Source organism: Pantherophis guttatus, chromosome 2 (assembly GCF_059756535.1).
Source record: "Pantherophis guttatus breed Tessera chromosome 2, ASM5975653v1, whole genome shotgun sequence".
NCBI lineage: Eukaryota > Metazoa > Chordata > Lepidosauria > Squamata > Colubridae > Pantherophis > Pantherophis guttatus.
In genome coordinates, this window is record NC_142064.1 from 259,347,472 (window position 1) to 259,361,186 (window position 13,715).

Consider the following 13,715-nt stretch of genomic DNA (forward strand, 5'->3'; position numbering starts at 1 on the left):
TAACAATGGCAAGGAGTTGCTTAACAATGGTGGCAGGAAAGGTCATAAACTGGAGCAAAACTCAACCCAACTGTCTTGCTTAGCCACAGAAATTTTGGGCTCCATTTTGTTTGTAAGTCAGGACTGCCTGTAATTAAATTTCTCTTGAGCCACTTAAGGTCTTATGCAGTGGTGGGTTTCAACATTTTTTACTACCAGTTCTGTGGATGTGGCTTAGTGGGCGTGGCAGGGGAAGGATACTGTAAAATCTCCATTCCCACCCCACTCCAGGGGAAGGTTACTGCAAAATCCCCATTTCCTCCCGATCAGCTGACACTTGGGAGGCAGAGAATAGATGGGGGCGGGGCCAGTCAGAATTTTTACTACTGGTTCTCCGAACTACTCAAAATTTCCACTACCGGTTCTCCAGAACTGGTCAGAACCTGCTGAAATCCACCTCTGGTCTTACAGCAGTGGTGAAATCTGAACCGGTTTACTACTGGTTTGCTAGCTGTGCATACACACTGTGCGCCACATACCAAATGCTTTTAAAAGTTAAAAAAGGCTCTGACGATCGCGTGCCACACCTGTGATCATTGGAGCCTTTTTTTTAACCTTTTAAAATCATTTTTTTACAACCTATTCCCTCAAATAGGTTGTAAAAAAATGCTTTTAAAAGTAAAAAAAAAGGCTCTGGCAATCGCGCGCCACAGCTGTTATCTTCGGAGCCTCTTTTTTTTTACTTTTTAAATGCATTTTTACTACCGGTAGTAAAAAAATGCCTAAAAAGTAAAAAGAAAAAAAGTTCTGACGATCAGCTGAGCGATGCGCGATCTTCGGAACTTTTTTTTTTTTTTTAACTTTTAAAAGTGTTAAAAAAGTTTAAAAAAAGTTTCGACGATCGCGCGTCGCTCACCTGATCATTGGAACTGTTTTAAAAAACATTTTTTACTACCGGTTCGGCGAACCAGTAGCCTTTTTTACTACCGGTTCAGGTGAACCGGACCGAACTGGGAGCATTTCACCCCTGTCTTACGGTCATAGAGCTCTATCTAAGTCATCAGTGGATACATAGATATTAACACATCTATGATCAGTGGTGGGATTCAAATAATTTAACAATCGGTTCTCTGCCCTAATAACCGGCTGGGTGGGCGTGGCCATGGTGGGCGTGGCCAGGGGTGTGTGACAGGCAGCACTCGACCTCCTGCACCTCCCTGGGAGCAAAAAATGGGTCTTTTATTTCTTTCTTTTTATAATTCATGCGGGTAGCCCTCAACTTGCAGCCACATTTGGAGACTGGAACTTTCATCGCTAAGAGATGCTGTCGTTGTGCCACTTGTACAACCTTTCTGCGTCCTTAAGCGAATCAGCTGGTCATCAAGCAAATCCAGCTTCCCCCATTGACTTGACTTGTTGGAAACCTCCCAGGAAGGTCACAAATGGTGATCATGTGACCCCCCCTTGAATCTGAAACTGTCACAAATTCATGCCAGTTGCCAAGTGCCCGAATTTCGGATTGGTGACACTGCGACAGTGGTTAAGTGTGAGAACTGGTTGCCAGTAACATTTTTCAGGATAATCATAATTTTGAACAGTCGGTACAGCAACGGTTGTAAATTGAGGATTACCTATGTCACGTTTCAGGATAGATGGATTATATACCATATTTTTTGGAGCATAAAACACACCTTAGTTTTTGGGGAGGAAAATAAGAAAAAAAACTGATTGGCGGGTGGATCAGCCTCCCGGAATACCCCCAATCAGCTGTTCCTAGAGGTGAATTTTAGCAACAGGTTCGTTGGTTGTGCAACTTGCTTTTTTTTCTGTTTCTGAAAGCCTCCGAAACAGAGCTTTAGAGCTTTCTGAAACTCTGTTTAGGAGGCTTTTTTTCTTAAGCTTCTTTCAGAGGCTTTTTTTCTGAAGCTCTGTTTGGAGGCTTTTTCTGATGCTTCCTTTCTGAAGCTTTTTTTCTGAAGCTCTGTTTTTTTTAGCCTGACGCTCTGCTTTTTTTAGCCTCTGAAACCTATGTTTGAGAGGCTGGGTGGGGCTACATTTGGAGTATAAGATGCACCCAGATTTTCACCTTTTTTGGGGGAAAAAGGTGCATCTTATACTCTGAAAAATATGGTATATACTATATGCTTGTTGCCTACTTAACAAAGCCAATTTCTATAGCTTGGCCATTGTCAACAAAAATGACCTTATCCCCATCTTTTATTTATTTTATTTTATTTTATTTTGAATTTGTATACCGCCCTTCTCCCTGAGGACTCAGGGCGGTGAACAGCCAAGTAAAAACATCAAATACAAATATTAAAATACAATTAAAAGTATATATAAATTTGGTCCCATTAGTTAAAAACGATAAACAAAACACTTAAAAACACTTAAAAAATTAGGCCAGCCCGGCTTGCTGGAAAAGGAAGGTTTTAAGGGCACGGCGGAAGGCACTGAGGTCTTGGATTCTCCTTATCTCTGGAGGCAATTGATTCCAGAGGGTGGGAGCCCCCACAGAGAAGGCCCTCCCCCTGGGGGTCACCATCTTTCCAAAAGCTATCTGCCCTTCTTCCATGTGACACTAGAGCTTTCTAGGAATATTGACAACCCTGGAACATAGGTCTTGTAGTTCAAGCTGCTTTCAGTTTTGTTGAAGCAAACCTAGTTGAAGGACGTTTTCAAAATGGAACCTACCTTCTCGACTAACTTCAGCAATGCTTCCTTAGCCTTTGTGACCCTTGTTCGGCCAAAGCTTTCTGAGGCATCAATGAGAAAGTAGATATTAAGTGAGTCACTTTTGTTGTTAGCTGATGCTCCTGATAGGAAAAAAAAAAACCCAGAATAACAGAGTTGGAAAGGACCTTGGAGATCTTTTAGTCCAACCCCCAGCTCAGGCAGGAATCTCTATATCATTTCAGACAAATGGCTGTCCAATCTCTTCTTAAAAACTTCCAGTGTTGAAGTACCACAACTTCCAGAGTCAAGGTGTTCCACTGATTGCCGTATTTTTCGGAGTATAAGATACTCTGGACTATAAAATGCACCTACCTTTTTGGGGGAGGAAAACAAGAAAAAAGAAATCTGCCCCTGCCTCCCAGCAATTTGCCTCCTTGCAGTAAACAGCAAACAGCCTGTTTCAGCTTCAGCTTTAGCACAGCCCGATTAGCACAAGCAGCTGATTGACGGTTGGATCGGCCTCCTGAGGATCATCTGTTTCGGGCTGCAGGGATTGCCATAGCCTATTGTTGCTTCCCCGCACCCCATTTTCAGTAATCCCTGCCGCCTGAAACAGCTGATCCTCAGGAGGCCGACCCAATTGACAATCAGCTGCTTGTGCTAATCAGCCCGTGCTGAAGCTGAAGCTGAAAGTGTTTGCTGTTTGCTGCAAGGAGGCAAATTGCTGGGAGACAGAGGCCAAAAGGTGGGGGCCTGTGGGTGGGTGGGGCTACATTCGGTGTATAAGATGCACCCAAATTTTCACCCTCTTTTAGGGGGGAAAAGTGTGTCTTATACTCCCAAAAATACAGTAATTGTTCTTACTGTCAGGAAGTCTCTCATTTCTAGGTTGCTTCACATCTTGATTAGTTTCCCTCCATTGCTTCTTGTCTTGCCTTCAGCTGCTTTGAAGAATAGCTTGACCCCCCCTCTTCCTTGTGGCAGCCCTTGAGATATCAGAACACTGCTATCACATCACTCCTGGTCCTTTTTTTCATTAAACTAGATATGCCCAATTCCAGCAAATGTTCTTCATATGTTTTAGCCTCTAATTCCTTAATTATCCTGGTTGCTCTTCTCTGCACTCTTTCCAGAATCTCAACAGCTTTTTTTACATGGTGGTGACCAGAATTGGATGCAGAATTCCAAGTGTGGTCTTACTAAGAGTTTGTAAAACAGTACTGGACCGTCACATGATCTTGATTATATCCCTCTGTTAATGGAGCCTAGGATTGCATTGGCTTTTTTGGCTGCAAGACTCCAAGATCCTTTTCACAATTACTGCTGTTGAGCCAGGTTTCACATAGCCTAGACCTATATGGTTGGTTTTTCTTGCCTAAATGTAAAATCTTACTTTTATGTAGATTGAATTTCATTTTGTTAGATAGGGCTCAGTGTTCAAGCCTCTCGAGATCCATCTGGATCTTGAGCCTAGCTTCTGGACTGTTGTCTATTCCTCCAAACTTGGCAATATTAAGACTTGTGAAGAGCCGTGGTGGTGCAGTGTTTAGAATGCAATGCTCCGGGCTATGTCTGCTGACTGCCAGCTGCCAGTAGTTCAGCAGTTCGATTCTCACTAGCTCAAGATTGACTCAGCCTTCTATCCTTCCGAGGTCAGCAAAAGGAGGACCCAGATTGTTGAGGGCAAGAGGCTGACTCTGTAAACCGCGTAGAGAGGGCTGTTAAAGCACTGTGAAGCGGTACATAAGTCTAAGTGCTATTCCTATTTCATGCTCACTGGGGAATTATGGGAGTTGAAGTCCACAAGTCTTACAGTTGCCAAGTTTGGAGAACCCTAATATAAGGCATGGGGTTTGCAGCAGTGGTGCGTTTCAGCAGCTTCTGACCAGTTCTGGAGAACTGGTAGTGGAAATTTAGAGTAGTTTGGAGAACCGGTAGTAAAAATTCTGATTGGCCCCGCCCCCATCTATTCTCTGCCCCCCAAGTCCCAGCTGATTGGGAGGAAGTGGGGATTTTGCAGTAACCTTCCCCTTGAGTGGGGTGGGAATGGAGATTTTACAGTATCCTTCCCCTGGAGTGGGGTGGGAATGGAGATTTTACAGTATCCTTCCCCTGGAGTGGGGTGGGAATGGAGATTTTACAGTATCCTTCCCCTAGAGTGGGGTGGGAATGGAGATTTTACAGTATCCTTCCCCTGGAGTGGGGTGGGAATGGAGATTTTACAGTATCCTTCCCCTGGAGTGGGGTGGGAATGGAGATTTTACAGTATCTTTCCCCTTTTACCAAGGATGATATAACACGATTCCAGTGACGAAACCAGGTTAAATGATGCTACAATCTCCTATCCTACCACACTTACAAAAATTTACCTTGGCTGGCAGACAAAGCAACTTCAAGGAGGGATGGAAGGAACTTGCTGACGATTTCTTCTTTAGAATCAAAAGTGAATGAGCCTGGGAAAGAAAAGAAGGAGACAGTGAATTTGGTTCCCAGTGTTGTTTTTATGTGTGTGTCAGAGGTGAAATGCTCTGAAGTCTGCTATCAGTTTGTTTCGCTACTGGTTGGCTGCGCGCGTGCATGCGCACCAAACATGCACTTTGCGCGCATGCGCACCACAGACGTTGCCATGCAGCGCTGAAAAAGGAAGATTAAAAAGCCTTTTCTGAGTCTGCAAAGGTAAGTAGAACAGCAAGGGGGAGGGGAACAGCTATGTCGTGCGATTTAGATTAGCTAGAAAACAGCTGATCATCGCATAGCTGATCGTCGGAAATACCGGTTCGCCTGAACCAGTAGCATTTTTTACTACCGGTTCGGGCGAACCAGTCCGAACGGGTAGCATTTCACCCTTGGTGTGTGTATATAAGAGTAGGGGAAAAAATAGTTCCATAAATGATGGCAAAAAAAGAGAGAAAACAATAACAGTTCCAGATTCACCTTTTCGGATGCTAAGCCCGTCTTTTCCTATCATATTTACTCACTTCGACATTCTGGTTCTGATCCGCTCCAGATTCCTGATTTTTGGCAAACTCTTTCCCTAGATCCGATAAGAGACAACCCTCGAGAACACTGGTAGCGAACCATACTATCTATTTGATACTCCGTGCCGTATTTTCGAACACCAATGGGAATTCCTGGGTCAGGACAATGGCCAGCTGAAAACAAGAGAGGGAGGGAATGACACACCGATGTATTTATTTATCTGCAAATACAATTTTTGCATCACCGCCGTTCCCAAGGACTCACGGTGCTAAACAGTTAAACCAAACATCAAACGAGACAGTGCATCGTCAATGTATGATACAAACTCCTTGAGAAATCATTGGTTTTGAATTCTATCGTTCTAGACCAGCATTTCTCAAACCTTGGCAACTTGAAGATGTGTGGATCAGAGGTGGGTTCTACTTACCTTTACTACTGGTTCGTTCACAATGGGGCCACACGTAGGAGCATTTTGATGACGTCGGGGTCGGTGGGCGGAGCCTCCCACCAGTTTTACTACCAGTTCTATAGAACCAGTGCGAACCGGGGACAACTCATCACTGGTGTGTGGACTTCAAGAATGTTAAGAATTAACGGGATAACAGAGTTGGAAGGGACTTTGGAGGTCTTCTAGTCCAACCCCCTGCTCAAGCAAGAGACTCTATACCATTCCAGACAGATGGCTGTCCAATCTCTTCTTCAAAACCTCCAGTGATGGAGGTTCTTTTTCAAGAGGCAACTGGACTCTCTGTTTATTTTTTTTCTTTGAAGACGTTTCGCTTCTCATCCAAGAAGCTTTTTCCACTCTGTTCAGCAATATTGAGAGCTGAAGAAGCCTCTTGGATGAGAAGCAAAAGGTCTTCAAAGAAAAAAACCCAGAAAGTCCAGTTGCCTCTTGAAAAAGCACCTTTGGGACAACCATGACCTGGATGACTGTGAATATCCATAAACTCCAGTGATGGAGCTCCCACAACTTCAGGAGTCAAGTCATTCCACCGATTATTTGTTCTCGCTGTCATGAAATTTCTCCTTAGTTCTAGGTTGCTTCTCTCCTTGATTAGTTTCCATCCGTTGCTTCTTGCCCTGCCTTCAGGTGCTTTGGAGAATAGCCTGACTCCCTCTTCTTTGTGGCTGCTCCTTAGATAAAGTGCGTTCAAGACCACATATCTTAGAGTTGCCAAGGTTGAGAAACAAAGATTTAAGCTATGATTCGATTATATTATTTCTTTGCTGTTATACTTTGGACTCCTTCTCAAGCAAATTCCCATATCTGTGTGAGCATTGTTGGGGAGCATGGGTTCTTGATGCTTGTCAGCTTCTCCTTATTCCCCTGTAAATATTACCTGAATATCTGTGCTACGTAAACATGAGCTCATTCCTCTAACTGTCTGCTACTTGTGAGTCCAGCTATTCCTTGATTTACAAGCGGTTGCTTAACGAGCATTCAAACTTATGATGTAGCATCCCAAAAGCTACTTAAGACCTGCTTTTAAAGTTACAATGGCCTCCATTGATTCTCTGCCACATGGTCACATTTCGTGGGCTTGGCTGGATGTGCTTGGTTGTATAAGCACAACCACAATCTGCAACGTTTTTTTGCCGGTTTCAACATTTACTTCCAATTTCTGGCAAAAAACACCCACTGGGGAAAATTGATTGGTTTAAGGACCGAAGTGTTTGCTTAATGACTACCGCATTCACTTAACAAAAGTGGCAAAAATGTAGGAAAAAAAATCAGGTCTGCTCATGTGGTGCCACGATTTACGACTGCAACTTCACATTCAGGGCTCAATTGCAGTCGTAACTCGAGGACTACCTATAAAATCCTTGCCATTTTATTTCAGAGTGTGTGCTCCATCTGAAGCAGGACAAGTAGTGTGAAAAATCAGTTGGTTTGTGAATTTAAGTCTTTGGACTTCAATAGATAGTTGGGAGCTGCTTCTTAGCTTCACCTTCCTCTATCCCTACATGAGGCCACAACTCACATCCTCCTGAGCTGGCATGTCCATTTGAAGGGCACGAAATGAGGTACGAAAGCTTATCTTCATAGATAAGAAGTCAAAACGGTTTTCCCTCCTGTTATGCAATGGAGACTAAAATTAAATCAATTAAAATATTGAGCCCACCTGATTTGCTTAGCAGACAAGTTCCTTGGAGGCTTTAAAGCATCTAAGTGTTTTTATGATACCTCCACACTTCAAAGAGGATTTTACTACCCTCTGAGGCAGGGGTGAAATCCAGCAGGTTCTGACAGGTTCTGGAGAACCGGTAGCGGAGATTTTGAGTAGTTTGGAGAACCGGCAAATACCACCTCTAGCTGGCCCCAGAGTGGGGTGGGAATGGAGATTTTGCAATATCCTTCCCCCAGGAGTGGGGAGGGAATGGGGATTTTGCAATATTTTTCCCCTGCCACGCCCACCAAGCCACGCCCACAGAACCGGTAGTAAAAAAAATTGAATTCCACCACTGCTCTGAGGGACAGTCAAAAACAGCAAGATGGCAGACAGAGCTACAAGCCCTGACCTTCTGACTTAACAAGTAGCAAAATTTATAAGAACCTGCCAAGAAGGATACGCCCTTTCCTGGAACGACAATCCCTACTCATGGTCACTCATGCCCTAGTCACTTCCCGTTTTGACTATTACAACATGCACTATATGGGGCTGCCCTTGAAGAGCATCCGGAAGTTCCAGTTGGTGAAAAATGCAGCGGCCCGCATGGTTCTGGGCAGACCTCGGTATGCACATGTATCACCTCTCCTGCAGGAGCTGCATTGGTTGCCGATTTACTTCCAGGTGCAATTCAAGGTGCTGGTTGTCACCTTTATAGCCCTTCATGGCTTGGGACCAGGTTATCTGAGGGACCATCTCTTGCTGGTCACATCTACCCGACCCACCAAAGCGGGGAGGCAGGGAATGCAGGGTCCCATCCCCGAGGGAGAGACACCTGGTGGGGCCCAGAAGAAGGGCCTTCTCCGTGGTGGCTCCCTCTCTCTGGAACATCATTCCCTCAGAGATTAAAATGGCCTCGACTCTATCACTCTTCCGGAAGGTGCTGAAGACCTGGTTCTGCCAGCGGGCCTGGGGAACCCAGAGCGGGATGGAGCCCATTAAATGGCTCATGTGAGGTGCTGTCTTCGGGGCATGGGATGGGGGTTATTTTATTATATTATTTTATTTATTTATTGATTTATTTATTTATTGGTTCGATTTATATGCCGCCCTTCTACAGAGACTCAGGGCGGCTTACAATGCGTTAAGCAATAGCCTTCATACTTTTGTATATACCTGCTTAGTAGGGCTTTTGGCCCCCACTAAGCGGTGTTCTTTTTTATACAATACTCTCTTTTATTAGTTTTCTTGTTTTATATATGAGGTTTTTATATTCTTGTAAGCCACCTTGAGTCGCCATGTGTGAATAGGCAGCAATATAAATTTCCTAAACTAAAAAAAAGTAACATAAAAAAATACAGCAATCAGACGAAAACTACACATTCAAATTATGAATACATTCCGCAAAGGGAAATTCCCCCAAAAGGCAACTGGATTTTGTTGTTGTTTTTTTCCTTTGAAAATGTTTCGCTTCTCATCCAAGAAGCGTCTTTAGTTCCGTTCAGAAGCACTTTTGGGACAACCATGAGCTGGATGGTTGAGAATTTCCATAAACCTTTCCCCAAGGGGGGAAGAAGAAACGGTAGATTTTGATCACAAAGGATAATCAGACTCACTTCCATCATCACATACGGCTGTTTCTCCACTCCATTTCCCGTTGGGGAGACAGGTACGTATCTGGGACCCTCGCAACTTGTGTCCGTCATAGCAACTGAACTTCAGCTTCTGGCTTACGTTGTAAAATTGCTGGAAGGTCTCAAAGGCACCGTTTTCAAATTCTAGAGGCCTGACACACCGGAAGACTGGATGGAAGAGAAAACACCAGTCAATTTTTCTGCATGTCCTATCCAATCCCAGCTCCATCTCTTTCCAAGTTCCATCATTCACAATCGTTCTGGCCTTGCTCATCTGAGACCATTACAATTGTGAAGCCACAATTAATAGCATAGACTATGCCATGCCTAGAAGCAACAGTGACGGAAGTGATGAAAAGAAAGTTGTATTCTTAGATGGCGATTTAAGAGAGGAATTTGGGAGGCAAGTTAAAAAAATAAAAGCATAGCAATTAAAGTATTGGAGCGGGTAAGAGATGATGGATAGATGATTTTTTTTTTTTGGTTTATTGTTGTTCTGATTCACCTTTCCTTCTTCCCCTCTTTCTTTTAAAGCATAGCAATTAAAACAGGAAGTGGACAAGAGATGATGGATGAACGATTCCTTCTTTCTTTTTCTTTTTTGTTGTTGTTGCTGTTTTGAGTTGCTTCTACCCCCCCTCCCTCTCTCTATTCTTTTTTTCTCTTTTTTCTTTAAGCAGGTGACATGGCTAGAAGTTAGACAGGAAAGAAAGAAAAAGTTTTGTAATAAAGGGTGACATAATTAAAAGCTAGAATAAGTGATAGAAATAAGGGGAATATTAATACACACATTTTTATTTTATAAAATAAAAGTAGGAATGAGAAAATGTGGAATAATCAAATAATGATAGACTGCAACCTAACATAGATGTGTATTGCTATTAGAAACACATAAATTGATTGAATGTAATAATTATGTTTAATCTGATCAATTTAATTTGTATGGAAATGTCAGGCACCCAGGTGCCACACTGTTCACATATTGATTTGACATTTTTATAAAAAAGAAAAGAAAAAGAAAAGAAAATTGTATTCTAACACAAATATCACTACAGTTAATCCTTGATTTACAGTCATTTGTTTAGAGATCCATGGGGGCTTAGTGGTTAGAATGCAGTTTTGCAGGCAAACTCTGCCCATTGTCAGAAGTTCAATCCTGACTAGTTCAAGGTTGACTCAGCCTTTCAACCTTCCCAGGTTAGTAAAATGAGGACCTGATTTGTTGGGAGCAATATGCTGACTCTGTAAACTGTTTACACGGTACTATAAAGTACTATCAAGCAGTAAATAAATCTAAGTGCTATGGCTTATGATTGTTCAAAGTTACAATGGCACTGAAAAAAGTGATTTATGACCATTTTCACATGCCACTGTTGTGGCATGCCCATGGTCATGTGATCAAAATGTGGTTGCTTGGCAACTGGCTTATATTTATGATAATTACAGTGTCGTGGGGTCATGTGATCCACTCTTTTGCGACCTTCAGACAAGCAAACTCAATGGGGAAGCCAGATTCATTTAACAACCACCTTGGCCTGGCCGCTTCTCCATCCCGCCATCGCCCTTACCTTCTCAGGCCAGGCGAGGAGTGACTGGGAGGGGAGGGTTGAGGGGCGGGGCCAGCCAGTGGTGAGATCGCCCGACAGGGAGCCACAGCAGAGAGCCCAAAGAGACCCATGTGGCTCCGGAGCCGCAGGTTGCTGACCCCTGACTTAACAACTGAGGCAGGAAAGATCGTAAAATGGGGGAAAACTGTCTTGCTTAGCAAATGGAAATTTGGGGCTCAACCCTAACACTAGCAATAGCATTCAGACGTGTATATTTATATACCACCCCACAGTGGTGAAATCTGAACCGGTTTGCCACCGGTTCACTGGGCTGCGCATGCATCCTGTGCGCCAAATGCACACTGCATGCACACGCATGTGTGCCGTGTGACAAACACGCGGTGCAGGCATGCACGAACACACGCTGCACGCGCATGCACCGTGCACACCAAATGTGCACAGCGCACACGCACACATACACAGTACGCGCCAAAAGGAGGCTTGGGAAGGTAAGTAGAGCAGTGAGGGCGGGGGATCAGCTGTGCTGCGTGATTTAGATTCACTAGAAAGCAGGATTTCCTGCTTTGTAGCAATTTTAAATTGTGCGGCACAGCTGATCATCGGAAATACCGGTTCGGAGGAATCGGCAGCTTTTTTTTTTACTACCGGTTTGCCCAAACTGGTAGTTTTTATCACTACCAGTTCGTTGGAACCGGTGCAAACTGGTAGCATTTCACCACTGCCACTCCATACAACACTCTCTGGGTGTTTTATAATGTAACCCTTATTTGCGTATTGCCTCCAACAATCGGGCTTCTCGTTTTGCTGACCTCAGAAGGGTGGAAGGCTGAGTCAGCCTTGGGCTGGTCAGGATCGAACTCCAGACTTTGGGCAGAATTTGCCTGCAATACTGCATTCTTACCACTGCACCACCAGGGATTCTATTTATTCATTTATCAAGCACAAATACTGCCCCTCTCGCTCTTAGAGTGACTCTGGGCGGTTTACAGATAAAAATCATGAAAATCACATTAAAACACAATACATATCAGGTTCAGGGAAATGGGAGCCATCTAAAAACACTAAGTTAAAAATTAAAAGGAGGGAGGATGCTTCAGGGTTACATGCCTTATTGTTGTTCGTTTTATTCTGATGAATATTGTTTTATTGCTTGTAAGCAGCCCAGAGTTGTTTTTATAAACGTTTTCCATACAATAGATAAAAGTAAAGTAAATATGCTTTTGCACTTTGATAAGCCTGCTAGTGACTCCCACGAAGTTTTTTTTATACAGTTACAAAAAGGCCTCTGGTGGAAAACCCGGGACTTGGTTGGCGATAACATATCCTCCACTCTTCTGCTTGCAATAAAATACCTTATGCCACCAGGCTTGAAATTTTGGGTGTAGAAAATTTAGAACTACGCTGCCTTCGGTATGACCTAAGCTCATAAAATTATCTGCTGCAATGTCCTATCTCTCAATGACTACTTCAGCTTCAATCACAACAATACACGAGCACACAATAGACACAAACTTTAAATGAACCGCTGCAAGCTCGATTGCAGAAAATATGACTTCAGTAACAGAGTGGTCAATGTCTGGAATGCACTACCTGACTCTGTGGTTTCATCCCAACCCCCCCTCCCAAATTTTAACCTAAGACTGGTTACTGTTGACCTCACCCATTCCTAAGAGGTCTGTAAGGGGGCATGCATAAGCGCACACAGCGTCCCTGTCCTCATGTTTCTTCTATTTGTATCGATTTTATGCATCCAATCCATGCTTAGACTTATTACCAAATACGTTCTTGACAAATAAATAAATATGAGAGGAAGAGGGGAGATGTCATACGATGCCTCTCTTTTGAGAAATGAACCCACCATACCTCGACACTCAGCCTGCTCAACAGTCCTGCCGTCCCTGCCCGTCAAGGGGCTCCACTGGTTGTCATCCTTACAAAACCGGAATTGTGTCGGATAGGGATACTGTCCCTGAGGACAGTCATAGATTAATGTGGTTCCATCTTTCAGGAGATTATAACTGCCTCCTACGATCTCAGCAGCTTTAGGATCGCAGGCTCCATCAACTGTACCTAGAAAGAAAGCAGAGTGGAAAGTGGTGAAAATGTACAATCAGACTTGTACAAAGTTAGCACCCACCCCTCTCCCAGAAGAATGAAATATTTTAGGAAATATTTAAAAAGGCAGAATATTTATATTTCCCTAAAGGAGTAACATGCTCTTGGAAAGCAGCTCCCACCTTTGTTAATAGCCCCAGCAGGACTGGGCCAGTTTATCTACAAGACAAAAGACCTTCAGCTCAGGGGTGAAATGCTCCCGGTTCGGACTGGATTGCCTGATCCGGTAGCGATGGAGGCGGGTGGTTCGGAGAATCGGTAGCAAAAATCCCTGCCCCCCCCCATGCCCAACTGAGCCACAAAATCAATAGAGGCTTTTTTTTTTTTTACTTTTAAAAGCATTTTTTCTACAACCTCTTCGGCCAAAAAATGCTTTTAAAAGTAAAAAAAAAAAAGCCTCTGATGATTGTGCGGTTCAGCTGGGATCGCCAAAGGCTTTTAAAAGAAAAAAACCCTTTTTTGTTTTAAATGCCTCTGATGATCCAAGCTGAGTTGCCTGATCGGCAGAAGCTTTTTAAAAAACCTCTGCCGATCAGGCAACTCAGGATTTTTCTTTTTAAATGCCTCTGATGATCCAAGCTGACAACTTGGCTGTCTCAGGAATTCTGGGAGTTGAAGTCCACAGATTGTAAAAGGGCCACATTTGCCCACCC

The 13,715-nt window shown here is 43.6% G+C and overlaps 1 protein-coding gene across 1 annotated transcript in view; it reads right to left on the bottom strand.

Moving 5' to 3' along the window:
• The window catches only part of LOC117667853 (complement factor B), a 43,286-nt gene that overhangs the window by 24,399 nt on the left and 5,172 nt on the right, over positions 1–13,715 (bottom strand). The window contains exons 2-6 of the mRNA XM_034421465.3: positions 12,811–13,017; positions 9,362–9,547; positions 5,634–5,807; positions 5,025–5,108; positions 2,674–2,795 (exon numbers count right to left, since the gene is read on the bottom strand). Of these exons, the coding sequence (XP_034277356.2) occupies positions 2,674–2,795; positions 5,025–5,108; positions 5,634–5,807; positions 9,362–9,547; positions 12,811–13,017 (773 nt within the window). The remainder of the gene's footprint in view (positions 1–2,673; positions 2,796–5,024; positions 5,109–5,633; positions 5,808–9,361; positions 9,548–12,810; positions 13,018–13,715) is intronic.